Source organism: Siniperca chuatsi, linkage group LG9 (assembly GCF_020085105.1).
Source record: "Siniperca chuatsi isolate FFG_IHB_CAS linkage group LG9, ASM2008510v1, whole genome shotgun sequence".
Classification (NCBI taxonomy): Eukaryota; Metazoa; Chordata; class Actinopteri; order Centrarchiformes; family Sinipercidae; genus Siniperca; species Siniperca chuatsi.
Window position 1 is genome coordinate 13,998,715 of NC_058050.1, and position 13,611 is coordinate 14,012,325.

General features: G+C 39.4%; 2 protein-coding genes across 3 annotated transcripts; one reads left to right on the top strand and one right to left on the bottom strand.

Annotated features, from left to right (window-relative positions):
* Positions 1-400: 400 nt before the first annotated feature.
* On the top strand, positions 401-3,132 carry rpp38 (ribonuclease P/MRP 38 subunit). The gene is made up of 2 exons (XM_044209399.1): positions 401-541; positions 1,422-3,132. The coding sequence occupies exon 2, from the start codon at positions 1,429-1,431 to the stop codon at positions 2,263-2,265; it is 837 nt and encodes a 278-aa protein (XP_044065334.1). The 5' UTR covers positions 401-541; positions 1,422-1,428; the 3' UTR covers positions 2,266-3,132.
* Positions 3,133-3,134: 2 nt separating this feature from the next.
* On the bottom strand, positions 3,135-13,053 carry nmt2 (N-myristoyltransferase 2). 2 transcript variants are annotated; one of them, XM_044209391.1, is made up of 12 exons: positions 12,922-13,053; positions 12,354-12,471; positions 9,924-10,065; positions 9,110-9,228; positions 8,643-8,734; positions 8,400-8,516; positions 8,119-8,289; positions 7,903-8,011; positions 7,630-7,800; positions 7,368-7,535; positions 7,062-7,199; positions 3,135-5,921 (listed from the first exon to the last, which is right to left on the bottom strand). In XM_044209391.1, exons 1-12 carry the CDS (start codon positions 13,032-13,034, stop codon positions 5,901-5,903), a joined length of 1,479 nt encoding a protein of 492 aa, XP_044065326.1. In that variant the 5' UTR covers positions 13,035-13,053; the 3' UTR covers positions 3,135-5,900. The 2 variants fall into 2 exon arrangements, with proteins under 2 accessions (XP_044065326.1, XP_044065327.1); XM_044209392.1 differs by lacking the exons at positions 12,354-12,471; positions 12,922-13,053 and adding an exon at positions 10,175-10,256.
* Positions 13,054-13,611: the final 558 nt, after the last annotated feature.

A 13,611-nucleotide genomic window follows, 5' to 3' on the forward strand; every position in this document is an offset into this window, starting at 1 on the left:
TTAGCTACAATAAGCAAAACATCAACCAACCACAACAGAAATGTACTACTTACCCATGAAAGCATCAGTAATAGCTAATAATCCAATAATATAATGTATATAATGAATACATCTTCTACATAATGAGTAACCTACTTTTACTTTTGATTCTATAACTCTATTTTTCTATTGATAGTTAATTAATAATATGTACTTTTACTCAAGTGAAATTATGAATACAGGACTTGAAATGGAGTATTGTTACATTGTGGTATTACTACCGTACTTTTATCTATGTAGAGGAATACAGGATACATATTCTCAAAGGTCATGTTAGGATCACATTAAACAATTTAAATTTTAATAGGGTTTTTAAAAATCTGTTTAAAACACGTTATATGTTTCCGGTGAGTCCGTTATAATTTGTGCGACACATGATCATTCGGCCCATTGAACGCTTTTTAAATAAAGTTATTTCAATTCGAACAAAATGGCGGCGCCCTGTGGACAACCCGTGTTGTTGGGCTGAAAAAAAAGAGAGTTTGCTGCATTAAAAAATCGGGTAAAGTAACTAAATGCTGCTCTTGTTTGTAGTATGTTGTTGACTGTCATAACGTTGATGCGGTTATAAGAACAGATATGAAGGGTTTTCATTACAGTTGAACGGAAACACGGACTTCACTTAATTTGACAGTGTATGCTTCTCTGGCCATCAAACATAACTTTTAACTGTTTTTTCCCCCTTCGGAGACATAATCATTAAACTCTAGTTAAAATATTGCATGAAATCATCAATAACCACACCCAAAACAATGTCACAATATTATATATAAATTATAATACTTTATTTATTTTATTGATTATAATTATTATTTGTACTGCCCACTCAAACCTTGTTATTATGGCCCGACTGATACTGGATTTTTGAGGACCAATACTGATATCAGTATTTGTATAAGTATTTTTTTGATACGGATCCCCTAAACTTGGTCAGAAAAAAACGGAAGACCTGAGATAAAGAGATGTCACGAAGAACTTATTTGTATAGTTTGGTCTTTTTGTCATTATTTGTATTCATTGCACCCTCAAATTTTGTATTCATCCTATTTTCTTATCTATTTCAATGTGTTTATTTATTTTCATTACTGTTTCCTAAAGTTTATTTTATCTTTACTGTGTCTACCTATCAGCATTCCCTTTATTCTGTTCAACACTTTGAAAAGTACTATACAAATAAAGATTATTCTATGTTTTGAGCGGGACATTTTACAGCTGAAAAATAAAGTCGGTGCTCTCTACTGCTCTAAACTATGCCAAATATGTTTGGCATGTCCGTATTATGATTTATTTTTATATAATGACTGATAATATATATATTGATTGGGCTCAACTTATGTAAATTTATTTCTCATTTACTACATGTTTTCTTGTCTTGATTTCAGAGGAGGTATGGCTACTGCAGTCAAGCCAGTTAAAAAGGAAATCAAAAAGGAAACCAAAAGGCATATTCCAGCCAAGACCTCCTTCACCTCACCATTCACTCCAAAATGGAGCCCACTTCCCCAAGAAGACATGCATTTCATCCTGAAAACCCTGAAGGACAAGCTGATTTCAACAGGTCTTGAGAAGAAAGAGGTGAAAGTGTTTCGCCCGTGGAGGAAGAAGAGAGACCAGAAACCTGAAGCCACATCAGAACCTGTTCCCCAGGTGAGCCAGGACGCACAGGTGCAGGATTCTCCCAAAAACGGCTGGACAGACGTGGCAGCCAGAAGACAACTGGCCATTGGCATCAACGAGGTCACGAAAGCTCTGGAGAGGAATGAACTCAAACTGTTGCTTGTGTGCAAGTCCGCCAAGCCGAAACACATGACGAATCACCTGATAGCGCTGAGTGCAACGAGAGGCGTGCCGGCCTGCCAGGTGCCTCGGCTCAGCCAGAGCCTGTCGGAGCCGCTGGGGCTGAAAAGTGTCCTTGCGCTGGGATTCAGACGGTGTGCCTCCAAAGACGACGAGGCGTTCACTGACACTGTTGATGCCATTACACCCAGGGTGCCTTCACTGGATGTTGCTTGGCTACAAGGTGCAGCACCCAGTGTAACACCTGAAGACCCCGTTGACATGGAAGAGGAGGAGGAAGCTGGCGAGAAGAAGGGCCACAAAAGGAAACTTGAGAGTGAATCTGCAGAGGTCACAGAGTCGGCCTCCTCCTGCACTTTGCAACCTCTCAGAGTGAAAAAAATTGTTGCTAACCCTGAAAAGAAAAGTAAAAGAAAGGTGAAGTCATAGATAGTCCCATTTTTTGCATTTTTTTTTTTTTTACTTAAAATGAGGCAGAGTCTACTTGTGAGCTCTTTGTCACAGGTTATGGCCGTAATGTGGACATGGGAGTCATTTTTCCTTGTCAGGTTGTTTCATTTGAAGGATTTTTAGAGGCCTGAAGAGGTGAAAACATCTAGTATTTTACAGCAAAAAAGCAGCCAGAAAAAATAATCTGTTTTGTAGGACAAGAATTTATTTATTTTTTTTAAATCCTGTTAATCGTTTTGTGACGCCTCAGATTTATCTTGGGAACCCTCTCAACCCCAAAGTCGGGATCCACTGTTTTAGCCCAATTACATAAACTTAGCATATCACAGTTTTTTGTTTTGTGAATGGTAAAACAGATGACTGACTTTCAAAGTCAACAATCCATTACAACAGAAAAATATGAATTAAGTTTTGTCAAAAATAGAGGCAGACGTTATTTGTAAGTATATATAAGTAAGTAAATCTCTGTTTTCATATTCCACTGAGATGAATGGAAACCAGTGGCTCCATGGAGGGTAGGAAAAACTCTTAAGCATGGGATGGTTTGGAAGATGGCCTGCAGTTTACATGATTTCTAATAACTTGGTTAAAATGTGTAAGGAATCTGGTATGATCCTTTAAATTGACTTTATTTTTCAAAGTGACATTTCATTGGCCAAAACAGGCACAACATAGGAAATTTAAGGTGTTTCTGAATTTAACCTCATAACTGTGTGTGAGATGATATATTTTTCATGTGTTTTTGGACCAAGTCCATTTAACAATTCTCACAGTTAAAACTGTAAGTGTGTCACAATACTTTCTTTGTATCCCCCCCGTCATATTAAAAAGAAGGGGCATTACTCATGTTCCTTTTTGAAGTGAGTTTATTCAATCAAATATCCATGCTGGTATAGCTGACGTGTGTGTGTGTTGAAACAGATTATTTGCATGGGGTCATGTCGTAATGATGCTGGTACAAGTTATTCAGCTTTTTCACAGCTTACAATGGATTTGAATAAAAATATTGTTCTTCAGTTAGAGAAAGCTGTATGTCGTTTCAAAAGTACACCCCCAAAAATTTTTTTAAATAAGGCAGGTACTTCGGGATGAGTTCTCACTAAAGGTTGTGGCTAGTAACATCAACACTAAAATCATCACAGCAGCAGAACTAACATGCTCCAAGTTCACTCAGACAGCTGCAGGCAACACATCTGTGACAACCAACTTCATGAGGCGCACCGTTGACTCAATTCCCTCATTTCAATGTTAAATTAATGCCGGTAACATCTGTCTTTGAATGTAACTAATTCAACTTTGTTTTCCCAAAACAATCCCCTGAAGCACTGACTGTCCGTTGGTTGTCCTTTTCTTGCTAATATATAAAGGGATGAGAAGAAAATTACATCACATACAGAAAAATGGACAAAATGGCAGCAGCCTCTACGTCTCACGTTATGCAGAGCCACATGAATAGGAACATCAAACAAAAAAGTAACAAACTCAGAGCAAAAAGACAATCTGAAAACATTTTTAACCCTTGAGTACACCAGCAGCTCCACCACTGAACAAGTCATCTGACAACAGTTTTTCACCCTCATCCTGCTCAGTTGAGAACAGGGAAATGTCAAATGCTCCAAACGCCTCAAAAATCAGCATTGAAGTTGCCTATTTAACTGCAAATTTTAGGGAAATACTGGAAAGAAAAAAGAACAGGAATTATGCCTTAAGACATTTTGCAAAGTACAATTATAAATATCAGAACTTTTCAAAGAATTTCACACATTTAGCTGCACAACACACAAAAAAATCATCCACAGTATATTTTTCAGACACAAATACAGTACCATTAAAAAACAAATCCAGAAAAGTCAATAAAAATGGACCTGGAAACAGGAAAAGCTCAAATTTCAAAATGATGCGGTTACTGATACAGGCAGGTTTATTCAGCCACTGTACTCTGAATACATGCTGTTAAATTATTCCCCAGACACTGAGTGTTGTGATCAATTCTCGTTTTATTTAACTGAGAGTTTGATTAAGAACACATTTAACATCCTACAGCACGTGTGGGAATTGATGGTTACGTGTGCATTGATGTGAATGAATGTTTACACGCCCAGTGTTGTACTTCTAGCCAATCGGCTGCGTTACAGGGGCATCTTATTCTCTGCTTTGCAACAGGCTACAGAGAGTAATAAGACTAGAGAAGACTAAAAATCTAAATCTACCCTGGCTATAGTTTAACTGGTATTTTACTGTTTTTTCTGGCCTTTGGTGCTATAATTCTCACTGCCCTGTTTGTGCACTGAGCATGTGATCCTTACTGTTTTCAGCTACTGTTACTTTTGCCTTTCATTTAACAGCCTTGTTAACTTTAACTGGATAACACACCATTCACATGCAGATAACCCTAAGCTGTGTTTGTTACTACAAAGATCTGCATGAGCGCATCAGTGAATAAAAATACCAACTCTAGAAACAGGTTTATAACGTGAAAACAGTTTACATCCTTTGTAAAAACCAAGGTTGTACAGTATGTACCACAACCCATCTGTTTTGAAATCTGACCCTTTAAAAAACAACAAAAAAAAAAAACGACCCTTTTGCTTGTTTAGGAACTCAAAAATTGTGCTTCATTGATGCAATACATTCTTCATCAAAAACCACTTAAACCCACATTGTCTGAACAAACTCAGTGACATCTACACTACTTATGAGGAAAATACTTTGGATCAGCCCTCCCGAACCCCAAACTCACACTACAGGAATAAATATGTTCTGGCTTTAAATGTACAGGTAACTATATATTTTTAACAAAAAAAAAAAAAACAAACAAACAAAAAAACATGTATATCAATGCACCAGTTGGATGAGTCCTTCCATGAATATATCCTTTGTGTGTGTGTGTGTGTGTGTGTGTGTGTGTGTGTGTGTGCGTGAACATATTTGTCATTTAAAAAGATATTTTTTTCCAGAATGCTCGAAGAAATAAAAGTTTCTTCCTTTATACGTCAGCTATCACAGAAACACGTTCTTTGCTTTTTTCTAATTCTACTGAGGCCCGAAACAGCCAACAGAGAAACGTCTGACCATAATGATATGAGACGGGAATAACAACTCTTCAATTGCCTTTAAGACCCTCTTATACTGCAAGTGTGCAGTTGCAGTGAGGACACAATAACTAACTGTTTTGTATTACCGTCATGTTTACTTGTTGAATATCATTTACATAGTTCAATGTCAGCGAAATTGACATGACAGTCCCTTGTAACAAGGTGTCTGCTGAGGAAGAAGAACTAAACAAAATTCACAATGTCAAGGCATCCTCTTGTATGTCTAACTGGTATGTTTTAAATGTGAGTGTGTATGTCAGGAGCATTGTACTGTATGAGTATCTCAGGCATAGCATGACTTCACATTCAGGATGTTGATGATTTAAGAGTTTTCACCTCCGGGTGAACTGAGAATGTTCTTGATGACGGGTGAACCGCCTCCCAGTCTCCAGGTTGGTTTTACTGTTGTAGTTCTCATTGTCTAGCTTGGGCTACCTGTATGTATTCCAGGTAAGGAATAGCCAGAGGTCGCTGAAGACCTCCTGATCAGTGTTTGTGTAGCAGCCGTGAAGAGACCTGCTACTGAAGGACGAGGCCAACCTGAAAAACAGAGGGTAACCTGCTGTTAGAGGAGTTTTGACCAAAAGAACACAAACATTTTGTAAATCAGATGCTGAAGCTTAGTTGTTACTAAGTGTTTACCAAGTGGAGATTTACGCATCACTAAATTAAAATGGACTGCACCACTTAAAACTATGGATTAGTTGTTAATAAATATTTACACAAACTATCTGCCAGGTGTAACTGTTGCTTTCTGTTAGCTAACTAGGTAACTGACAAAACTAGCATTAGCTTGCTAATATATGACCGCTTTAGACAAGTCAAATCTGACCTTGATCAAAATGCTGTTTAATAAAAAGTAAACTGGGAAGATTTTAAATTACATTTCCCAAAAAACAATATCCCTCAAATGACAAAACATTATGCTAATAATTTAGACTAAAAGACCAAATACTGTTAGCTAAATCGGATATTTCCTACTCACTCTTAACACACAGATTTCTAGATTAATGCATTTATAAATGAAAAAAAGTCATACCTACGTTTACAAAGCATTAGCAGCTAAGTTTAATATAACATTTGGCCTCCTTAAATGTTATTTTTGAAGGCTATATTATAGCTTGTGATGCTACAGTTACTTCCTGTAACTTAGCTCTTGACTGGACAGAGCTACAGATGTTTTCTAGCAACTGATTTACACGTTACTAAAGTCTATAACATAAGAAACTTTTACTGGTGCAACCTGATTTAGTAAAGAATTTAGGCGACTTTACACACAAACTTAGTGAAGGATTTACAATGAACTGGTGCAACCCAAATGAAAAACAATCATTCTTTAAATATGTACTACTGCTAATATCATTGCCCCTCAAAGAGTCTACTTTTTTCAGTGTATCAGGCATGATTTCTCACAACTGAGCCTTTGTGGGCTACTACTAATCACCTTGACTACAGCATTTTAGTTGACTTAATTTGATTGTGCAACTTGCAGAGGCTATGGCATAACAAGCACAGGCTTCATATAAAACAGAAACGTTAAAACACAGACAACTTCCACTACCAATGCTTACAAAATAAACCTAGGACCTACTTCATCTCTCATTACTGGGTCTTAACGCCACACTTTGAAGGATGCTGACTAATAGTTGATCGTTAACTCAGACAAATCATGCTGCTGACCTTATCAGGGTCCATAGTGGGACATTTCCAGTTGTAGAGGTAATACTGCAGATTTCCGTCTCCTATGCCAAACTTGAGCTTCTCCAGGAACACCTTATTCTCCATTAGATCCAAGGCATTGAACACATCAAAACCTTTCTGTTAAAAACACAGAATACAAAGTCACAAACTAAATGTCACGAAAATCTATAAAAAGTTGAAAAAACTGTTCAAGAATGATTTATTTATTGAGACCCTTGGAATTTAAAAGTTAACAACTGATAGTACCATAAAACAGTTTCATTATTTAATAGTGAGTAACATTACCAGTTTGGCCAGGATCAGTGCATCATTCATTAAGTCCAATAGTGGGGTTTGTGTATGAACGTTGTAAAAAGAGTAAGCAGCCTTCAGGCTCCTATGGAGAGGGTGATGCATCACGGTCGAGGGCAGAGTGTAGAAACTAGCCAAATCTGTCAGTACACCACCAGCACCCTGAGAGGAGAGAGGCACAGCAACTGTTAAAACAGACAGAAGAACCAGCAGACAGGCCGTCAGTATCTTGAGGATAGAAACTAATTCCAGATACCTCTACTACATATGTGTCAATTATGTTGTCCTGTGGCAAGAACCAGTGAGCCACCTCCTCTTCTCCCATAGAAGGTGCAAGTTGGAAACATCTCAGGTATTTCTGTAGCAGCTCGGTGACCTGGCGGAGGTCACGCCGCTCCATCGGCCGCAGACCCGGGGTCTTGGTGCTCTATATGGGGGTGTGGAGAGCAAGAGAAAAAGTCGATACAAGTTCCTGCCATTAATAAGAATTGTAAAGAGAGATCCAGGACTGACAGGTGTAAGTGTTTACATCTGGTAGTCTGTAGAGTTTCATTGTTCTTTGCAGGGTCATGTTTCTGCTCAGGTGCGAGAATTTAACTTCCACAAGTTTTCTGGGGTTCAGAGAACGATGCCAATACCTGACACAGACAGACAGACAGACAAAAGAAGAGGAAAAGAGTTAAGGAGTATTTGTTTTTTGACATCATGTCCTATATGTTTCATGTTTGAATAGTGCACAGCATACCTGCATGTGGACACAGGTTTAGGCAGTACCACTCCTGCTGTGTATACTGCCTGAAATATTCCTTCTAAGTTCACCCTCCGTGTGATCTCTCTGATTAGCACTGGAGCAACGCGCTTTGAACGCAGCTTCTTATGGACACACAGGAAGTTGATTTCAACCATCCTCTTCAGTCTGGAGCAGCAGAAGGAAAGAAGATGACTTGTGCATTACAGTAAAAGGGTTTCTATTGACTCATATCACTGCACTGCTCGATATGCATATGATCAGTTATGAGTGCTCACGTGTCATAGATGCGTATATCTGCAGGGATGGCACTGATGAAGCCAACTAGCTTCTTATTTGAGGACACTCTCACTCCACAATGCCACTGTGGTAACCATCCAGGTGGACGCAGAGCCCTGAGAGGGGAGGAAATGCTTAGTGGGAGAACAGACATTTGAATACTGTTTATACATATTTGGTGAGCAGTTTATTTAATATCAGCAAAGTAATAAACAATAACAACATCTGAACTGAAAGCTTACCATTTGAGAAAGTTTGGTGAATAATCAAATCTGAACATGTTGTCGTCGTCCTCCACATAGTTCTCATTTAACAACGTGTACAACTCCTTCAGCTGAAAAAGACAGCAAACAATATCTTCTGTGTATTGTTTTTACAAAATGTATTTTAGAGCTGCAATGATTAGTCAATGAATCAATTGAAACAAATTTAATCTGCAACTATTAATCATTTCATTCATTTTTCAAGATAAAATGGCAAACATTTGATGGGTCTGTTCTCAGACGTGAGAATTCCCAATTTGGTCTAACATTAAATTAGAGTGAACATTTTTGGGGCTTTGGACAAAACAAGACATTTGATGATGTCACTTCTAGGATACTGTGATGGGCATTTTTCACAGTTACCAAACAACTAATCAAGAAAATAATCATTAGCTGCAGCCTTAATGAATTTATTGTCTAAGTGTCAAGACAAACACTATACTTACTACATCTGCATTGCTGAGATCCAGAGTGTCCCACATAAAGCCTTGAGGTAAGGAATACGGCTCCTGTCTAATGTTTTCTTTGTCTGCTTCTATCGGCCCATGACTCGTCACCACCTCATCTGCAAAAATAGCACTTGTCAAAGACATAAGACTATTTTCCAATCACCACATTTCCAATGAACCTGTAAATGTCCTGTTCTTGCATTTTGCCTAGGTGACACATATCCTGAGCAAACACCAACCCTAAATTTGTTTTTAAAATTGGTAAAACCACAAAACTGCTGGCAGTTACAATTATAAAACCTGCTTCTGTTGGTCCCATGTTGACCAGGCAAGCCTGTGGCACTATCCCTCCTGCGCAGACCTGATCTTTGGCCAATAGTTGTCATGGAAACAGCTTAATCTAATGCCACTAAGCATGCCCAGTGAGTATGCCTGGACCCCCACTGAACTTCACAGCTGACATGTTTTTGGGACTCCAGCTTTGAGCAGCACCGACTGTGGTGAAATAAAACCAGTAGATGGCACTGGTGCACAGAAACACCGTCCAAGAAAGATGATGATGGCGCTTCTGCTGACAGCAATACTGTTTGCGTTAGGGATGCAAATTTTAAGCAATTTCCGTAATCATCCATTGGCCAAGCTAATGATTAATAATCACTCAATCATTAAGAGCTTTTGAGGTACAAAATGCATGTCTTTCCTCAACAAAAGCTTAATTTAAATATGATATGGACTATTTTTGCATCACAATTCAAAGAATTTTGATATAAATGAAATGCTCTTGCTCGCTCTAAGTTGAGTAGGTACTTACTTAGCTTCGGCACAGGCTGGGTATCCCAGAACTGGTACTTGTGCTTGGCTGCCTCGTCGATGCTCTTTGCTGGACCCTGGCAGGACAGCAGCTCCATGGCTCTTTGGATATCCTGCAGCTTCTGAATGGGCAAGCCAGGGTTCTACAAATAGCGAAGGGAAATGTACACAAATAAGAACAAAGACAGTGGGCCTTAAGTACGAAGACAACATGAATTAAAGCTGCAAGCAGCGATGAATGGGCCCTCGCACCTGACTGCACGTTGGGGCGTGCTGCAGTCGCGTCGTGATTGCCGGAGGTTCGGTCGACTCGGCTGTGAATTTTCACGTGTTTTGGATGCTGCACGGAGGAGGTAAATGTCACTTCCTGTGTCCACTATGTGGAGCTCAAGAACACCCACTAATTACACATTAAGTTCCAGTAAATGAAGTGTGGACCACACCCTGAAAATTTCATGTAAATCAAATGATGATTGTCACGCGAGGCTTACTGCCTGTTGCCAGTAGGTGGCACTATGACTAAGTCTGAATTTGGACATGTAGACGTCTTCAGGCCGGGACTCTTATCAAACATTTGAAGTTTGAGGCAGATTTGATCACGTAGAGTCAAGTTATAAGAACTTCCTCTTTCATGGCGAAACATCAAAATTCGACGCCACACCACAGCTACACCGTTTAACAAAAACTCAAGCTTTTGATAACTTTTCATCACCAAGGTCTTAAGATTGCACTGCGAAAATTTAAAGTCGATCTGATTAATTCTCTAGGAGGAGTTAGTTAAAAGTACAGGATCTGTAAAACGCAAAAAATGACCACTAAATTCAAAATGGCTGACTTGAGTTTAGGGTATGGGTCCAACAGGGTTTTTTAAATGTCTGGACATGATACACGTTCCTCCCAAATTTCGTACATTTAGGAAAAACGTGCCGCGGGGGCTGCTCTTTAGAGGGTGCTATGGAGCCATTTTGCCACACCCATGAGCAAGACCCATAAAGCATAAAATTTTCGCCACATCTGACATGTGTGCAAAGTTTCATAAGTTTTCGTGCACATTTAGGCCCTTAAAAATGCGAATGAATGCAGCAAATAAAAAATAAATAAAATAATAATAATAATAATACCTTCAGTTTCAATAAGGACCTTGAAGCGGTCGCTGCTCGGGCCCTAATTAACCTTTCCCTGTATGTGTGACATGCAGAGACATGTAACACACAGTCTGTATATATAATATGGCCAAAGACAGAATGTCCTACATGATTCAAATGTAGCACAAAAGAGAGCATGTGTAAGATTTATACCCCTTTCAAAGAAAAACCCTGGTAACTGATAAATATCACTGCTCACAAAACACCCATGTCCACAACTGTAGTTCAGCACATGCCCCTGTCAAACACTGCTATTGTGAGTGTGATCATTCTGGTTTTGGTCATTCTTGGGAAATGATGTTTACATGGAACATGACAAACCTGGTTATTCATATCCCAGTATACATGATTTTAACAGTACCCAGGTTTGTGATAGTGGAGGCTTGTGTTTTTGTTTTTATTTAAATTGTAGTGGTACACGTTTCCAGTGATTTTGTCTCTCGCTGCCTGAATTCTGTTTGGTTTGCTTTCTTCATCTTATCAGAATCAGCTTTATTGGGTAGGTATGTGTACACATACAAGGAATTTGACTTTTTCCATTGCTCTCTATGTACATACACAGAAATAGATACAAATATGGCTAAAAACAAGGACAACAAGCTCAACAAGGTAGACAAACATTAAGCTACCTTATAAGCAGAAATAAAGCAGCAATTTAAATGGATCCTCTGCTCTGCTGTCAGACTTTCATTTCAGTGTTCCTCTTCATTACATTGTTTATCATCATGTTTTTTGTTTTACTGACTAACTACTCACGTAACTCAAGTGGATGAAGGACCTGCCCACATGACAGATGGTGATCAAAGACCTGGTGTAAACATGCAAGAGTATCCCAGATTTGTATCGGAGTGCTCCAGGTAGCATACAGCATTCATGTTTCTCAAAACCGGGATAAGGGCTTGTCCAGGTTTCTAAAACCAGTATATGATGTGGACATGGGCAAAAAATATAACTAGGATAGCAATGTCCATGGAAATGTGTTTCAAGATTGCTTTGACTAGAAACGCTGCCGTTATAATTAGGGTTATCTCAGTAACTCTAGGGTTATTATAGGCCATGAGTCTAGGCCAAGGTTGGATAACACCTACTGACCCATTCACACCGATGGGAAATAAACAGGTTTTTCTTGGGTTGCTTATATGCAAAAGGACCATTCTGCGTTTCTCCTCACCTACTCCCAGTGGTCAGCCTGGCAAGTGACTCCACCAGGTTAGTGGGTTATGTTTTTGGATTTTAGTCCCTGCCATGAAAGGGTCTGTGCACATTTCAATGGGTCAACTGCGCACCTTTATCTCCTGAGAGTCTGAGGCAGAGTCAGACTTGGCTCCCCCCGAGCTTGGCTTCTCTTTCTTCCTCTTCTGCTTCTTCTTCTTCCTCTTGGCCCCCAAATCTCCCCCTGGACTCCTACAGATATGAACACAAGCGCACAGCACATCATTGAAAAGGGGCTGACTTTGTTTGAGTCACACTTGACACAACCAAAGCAGCAGCGAGCTAACGTTAGCTACCATAGCAACGAATGACAGCTGAGCTAACCTAACGTTAGCTAACTAACGGTTTGTCTGAGCGGTTGGCTGTCATCATGTCATTCAGTCAGGATGCTAGCTGAGAGAATACATTTGTACGTGAAGGGACAGACGCATAAAAAGACAACTCATAAAGGTTTAAAATCAGCACTTCCTAGCTTGAAATGATGGCCTTGTAGCAAACAGCCTGGCTGTGTTTGTGTCGGCTAACGTTAGCTAACTGCGCTAGCTATTCCCGACCGACAACACACATAAACAGGCAGCGCACAAACGGGCTGCCTGAAATAACGTTAGTGTTTCGCAACCGGACTGGACAGGCCATCCTCACCCTTGCATGTGCTCATTCTCCTCTTCGTTGTCTCCGTCTATCCCGCAGGTGTCCTGGTCGTCCAGCTCCAAGCTCTGCTGACTGGCCGCGGATTCACTGTCCTCCGCCATCATAAAAATGTTTAAAAAAATTGCCAGCCACCGTATGATAGAGATCACGGACAACGGGCGAGAGATGGAAAAACAAAGAAAATGCCGAAGGAAACCGCACCGCCTAGAGGCCAAAGGAGGGAAAACAGAGCTAAACTCCTACCTTTTAACGTGAAATACAGTGCATTGGTAACAAAATAAAACTGTTATCTAATTTTAAGATAAACAGAACTATCACTACTAACAGTATATGGGGTTTCCATGCGTCAGTTTGTGGTAATTTGATTAAACACACGTTTATTAGCAGTATGCACCATGTGACCACAGTTTAATAAACAATATATATTAGATCTTTAAACTACATTTTTACACAGGGCCCCTCCACAAGACAGGATCATAACATCAGGTAATGCAGAACCTGTCTTAGCTGATATTGTACTTTACTGGTGCCAATTCCCAAACAAATTAGCAATTAGTCCAAAAAATAATTGACACGCAGCAAATGTGGGATTTTTGGGGCCTTTGGGGTTGTATTGCCGCAGGACAGTTGCCATCCTTGTTAAAAGATAACTAATATTTGATATTTAATTAAATAATGGAG

Bases quoted from the DNA above. Each gene is read 5' to 3' on its own strand.
- rpp38 (XM_044209399.1), top strand. From the start codon at position 1,429: ATGGCTACTGCAGTCAAGCCAGTTAAAAAGGAAATCAAAAAGGAAACC.
- nmt2 (XM_044209391.1), bottom strand. From the start codon at position 13,034: ATGATGGCGGAGGACAGTGAATCCGCGGCCAGTCAGCAGAGCTTGGAG. The intron at 7,536-7,629 runs GTATCTGGAATT...CTCTCCTCTCAG, and splicing joins TTGACACATATGTAGTAGAG to GGTGCTGGTGGTGTACTGAC. The intron at 5,922-7,061 runs GTCAGCAGCATG...TCTGTTTTTCAG, and splicing joins CCACTATGGACCCTGATAAG to GTTGGCCTCGTCCTTCAGTA.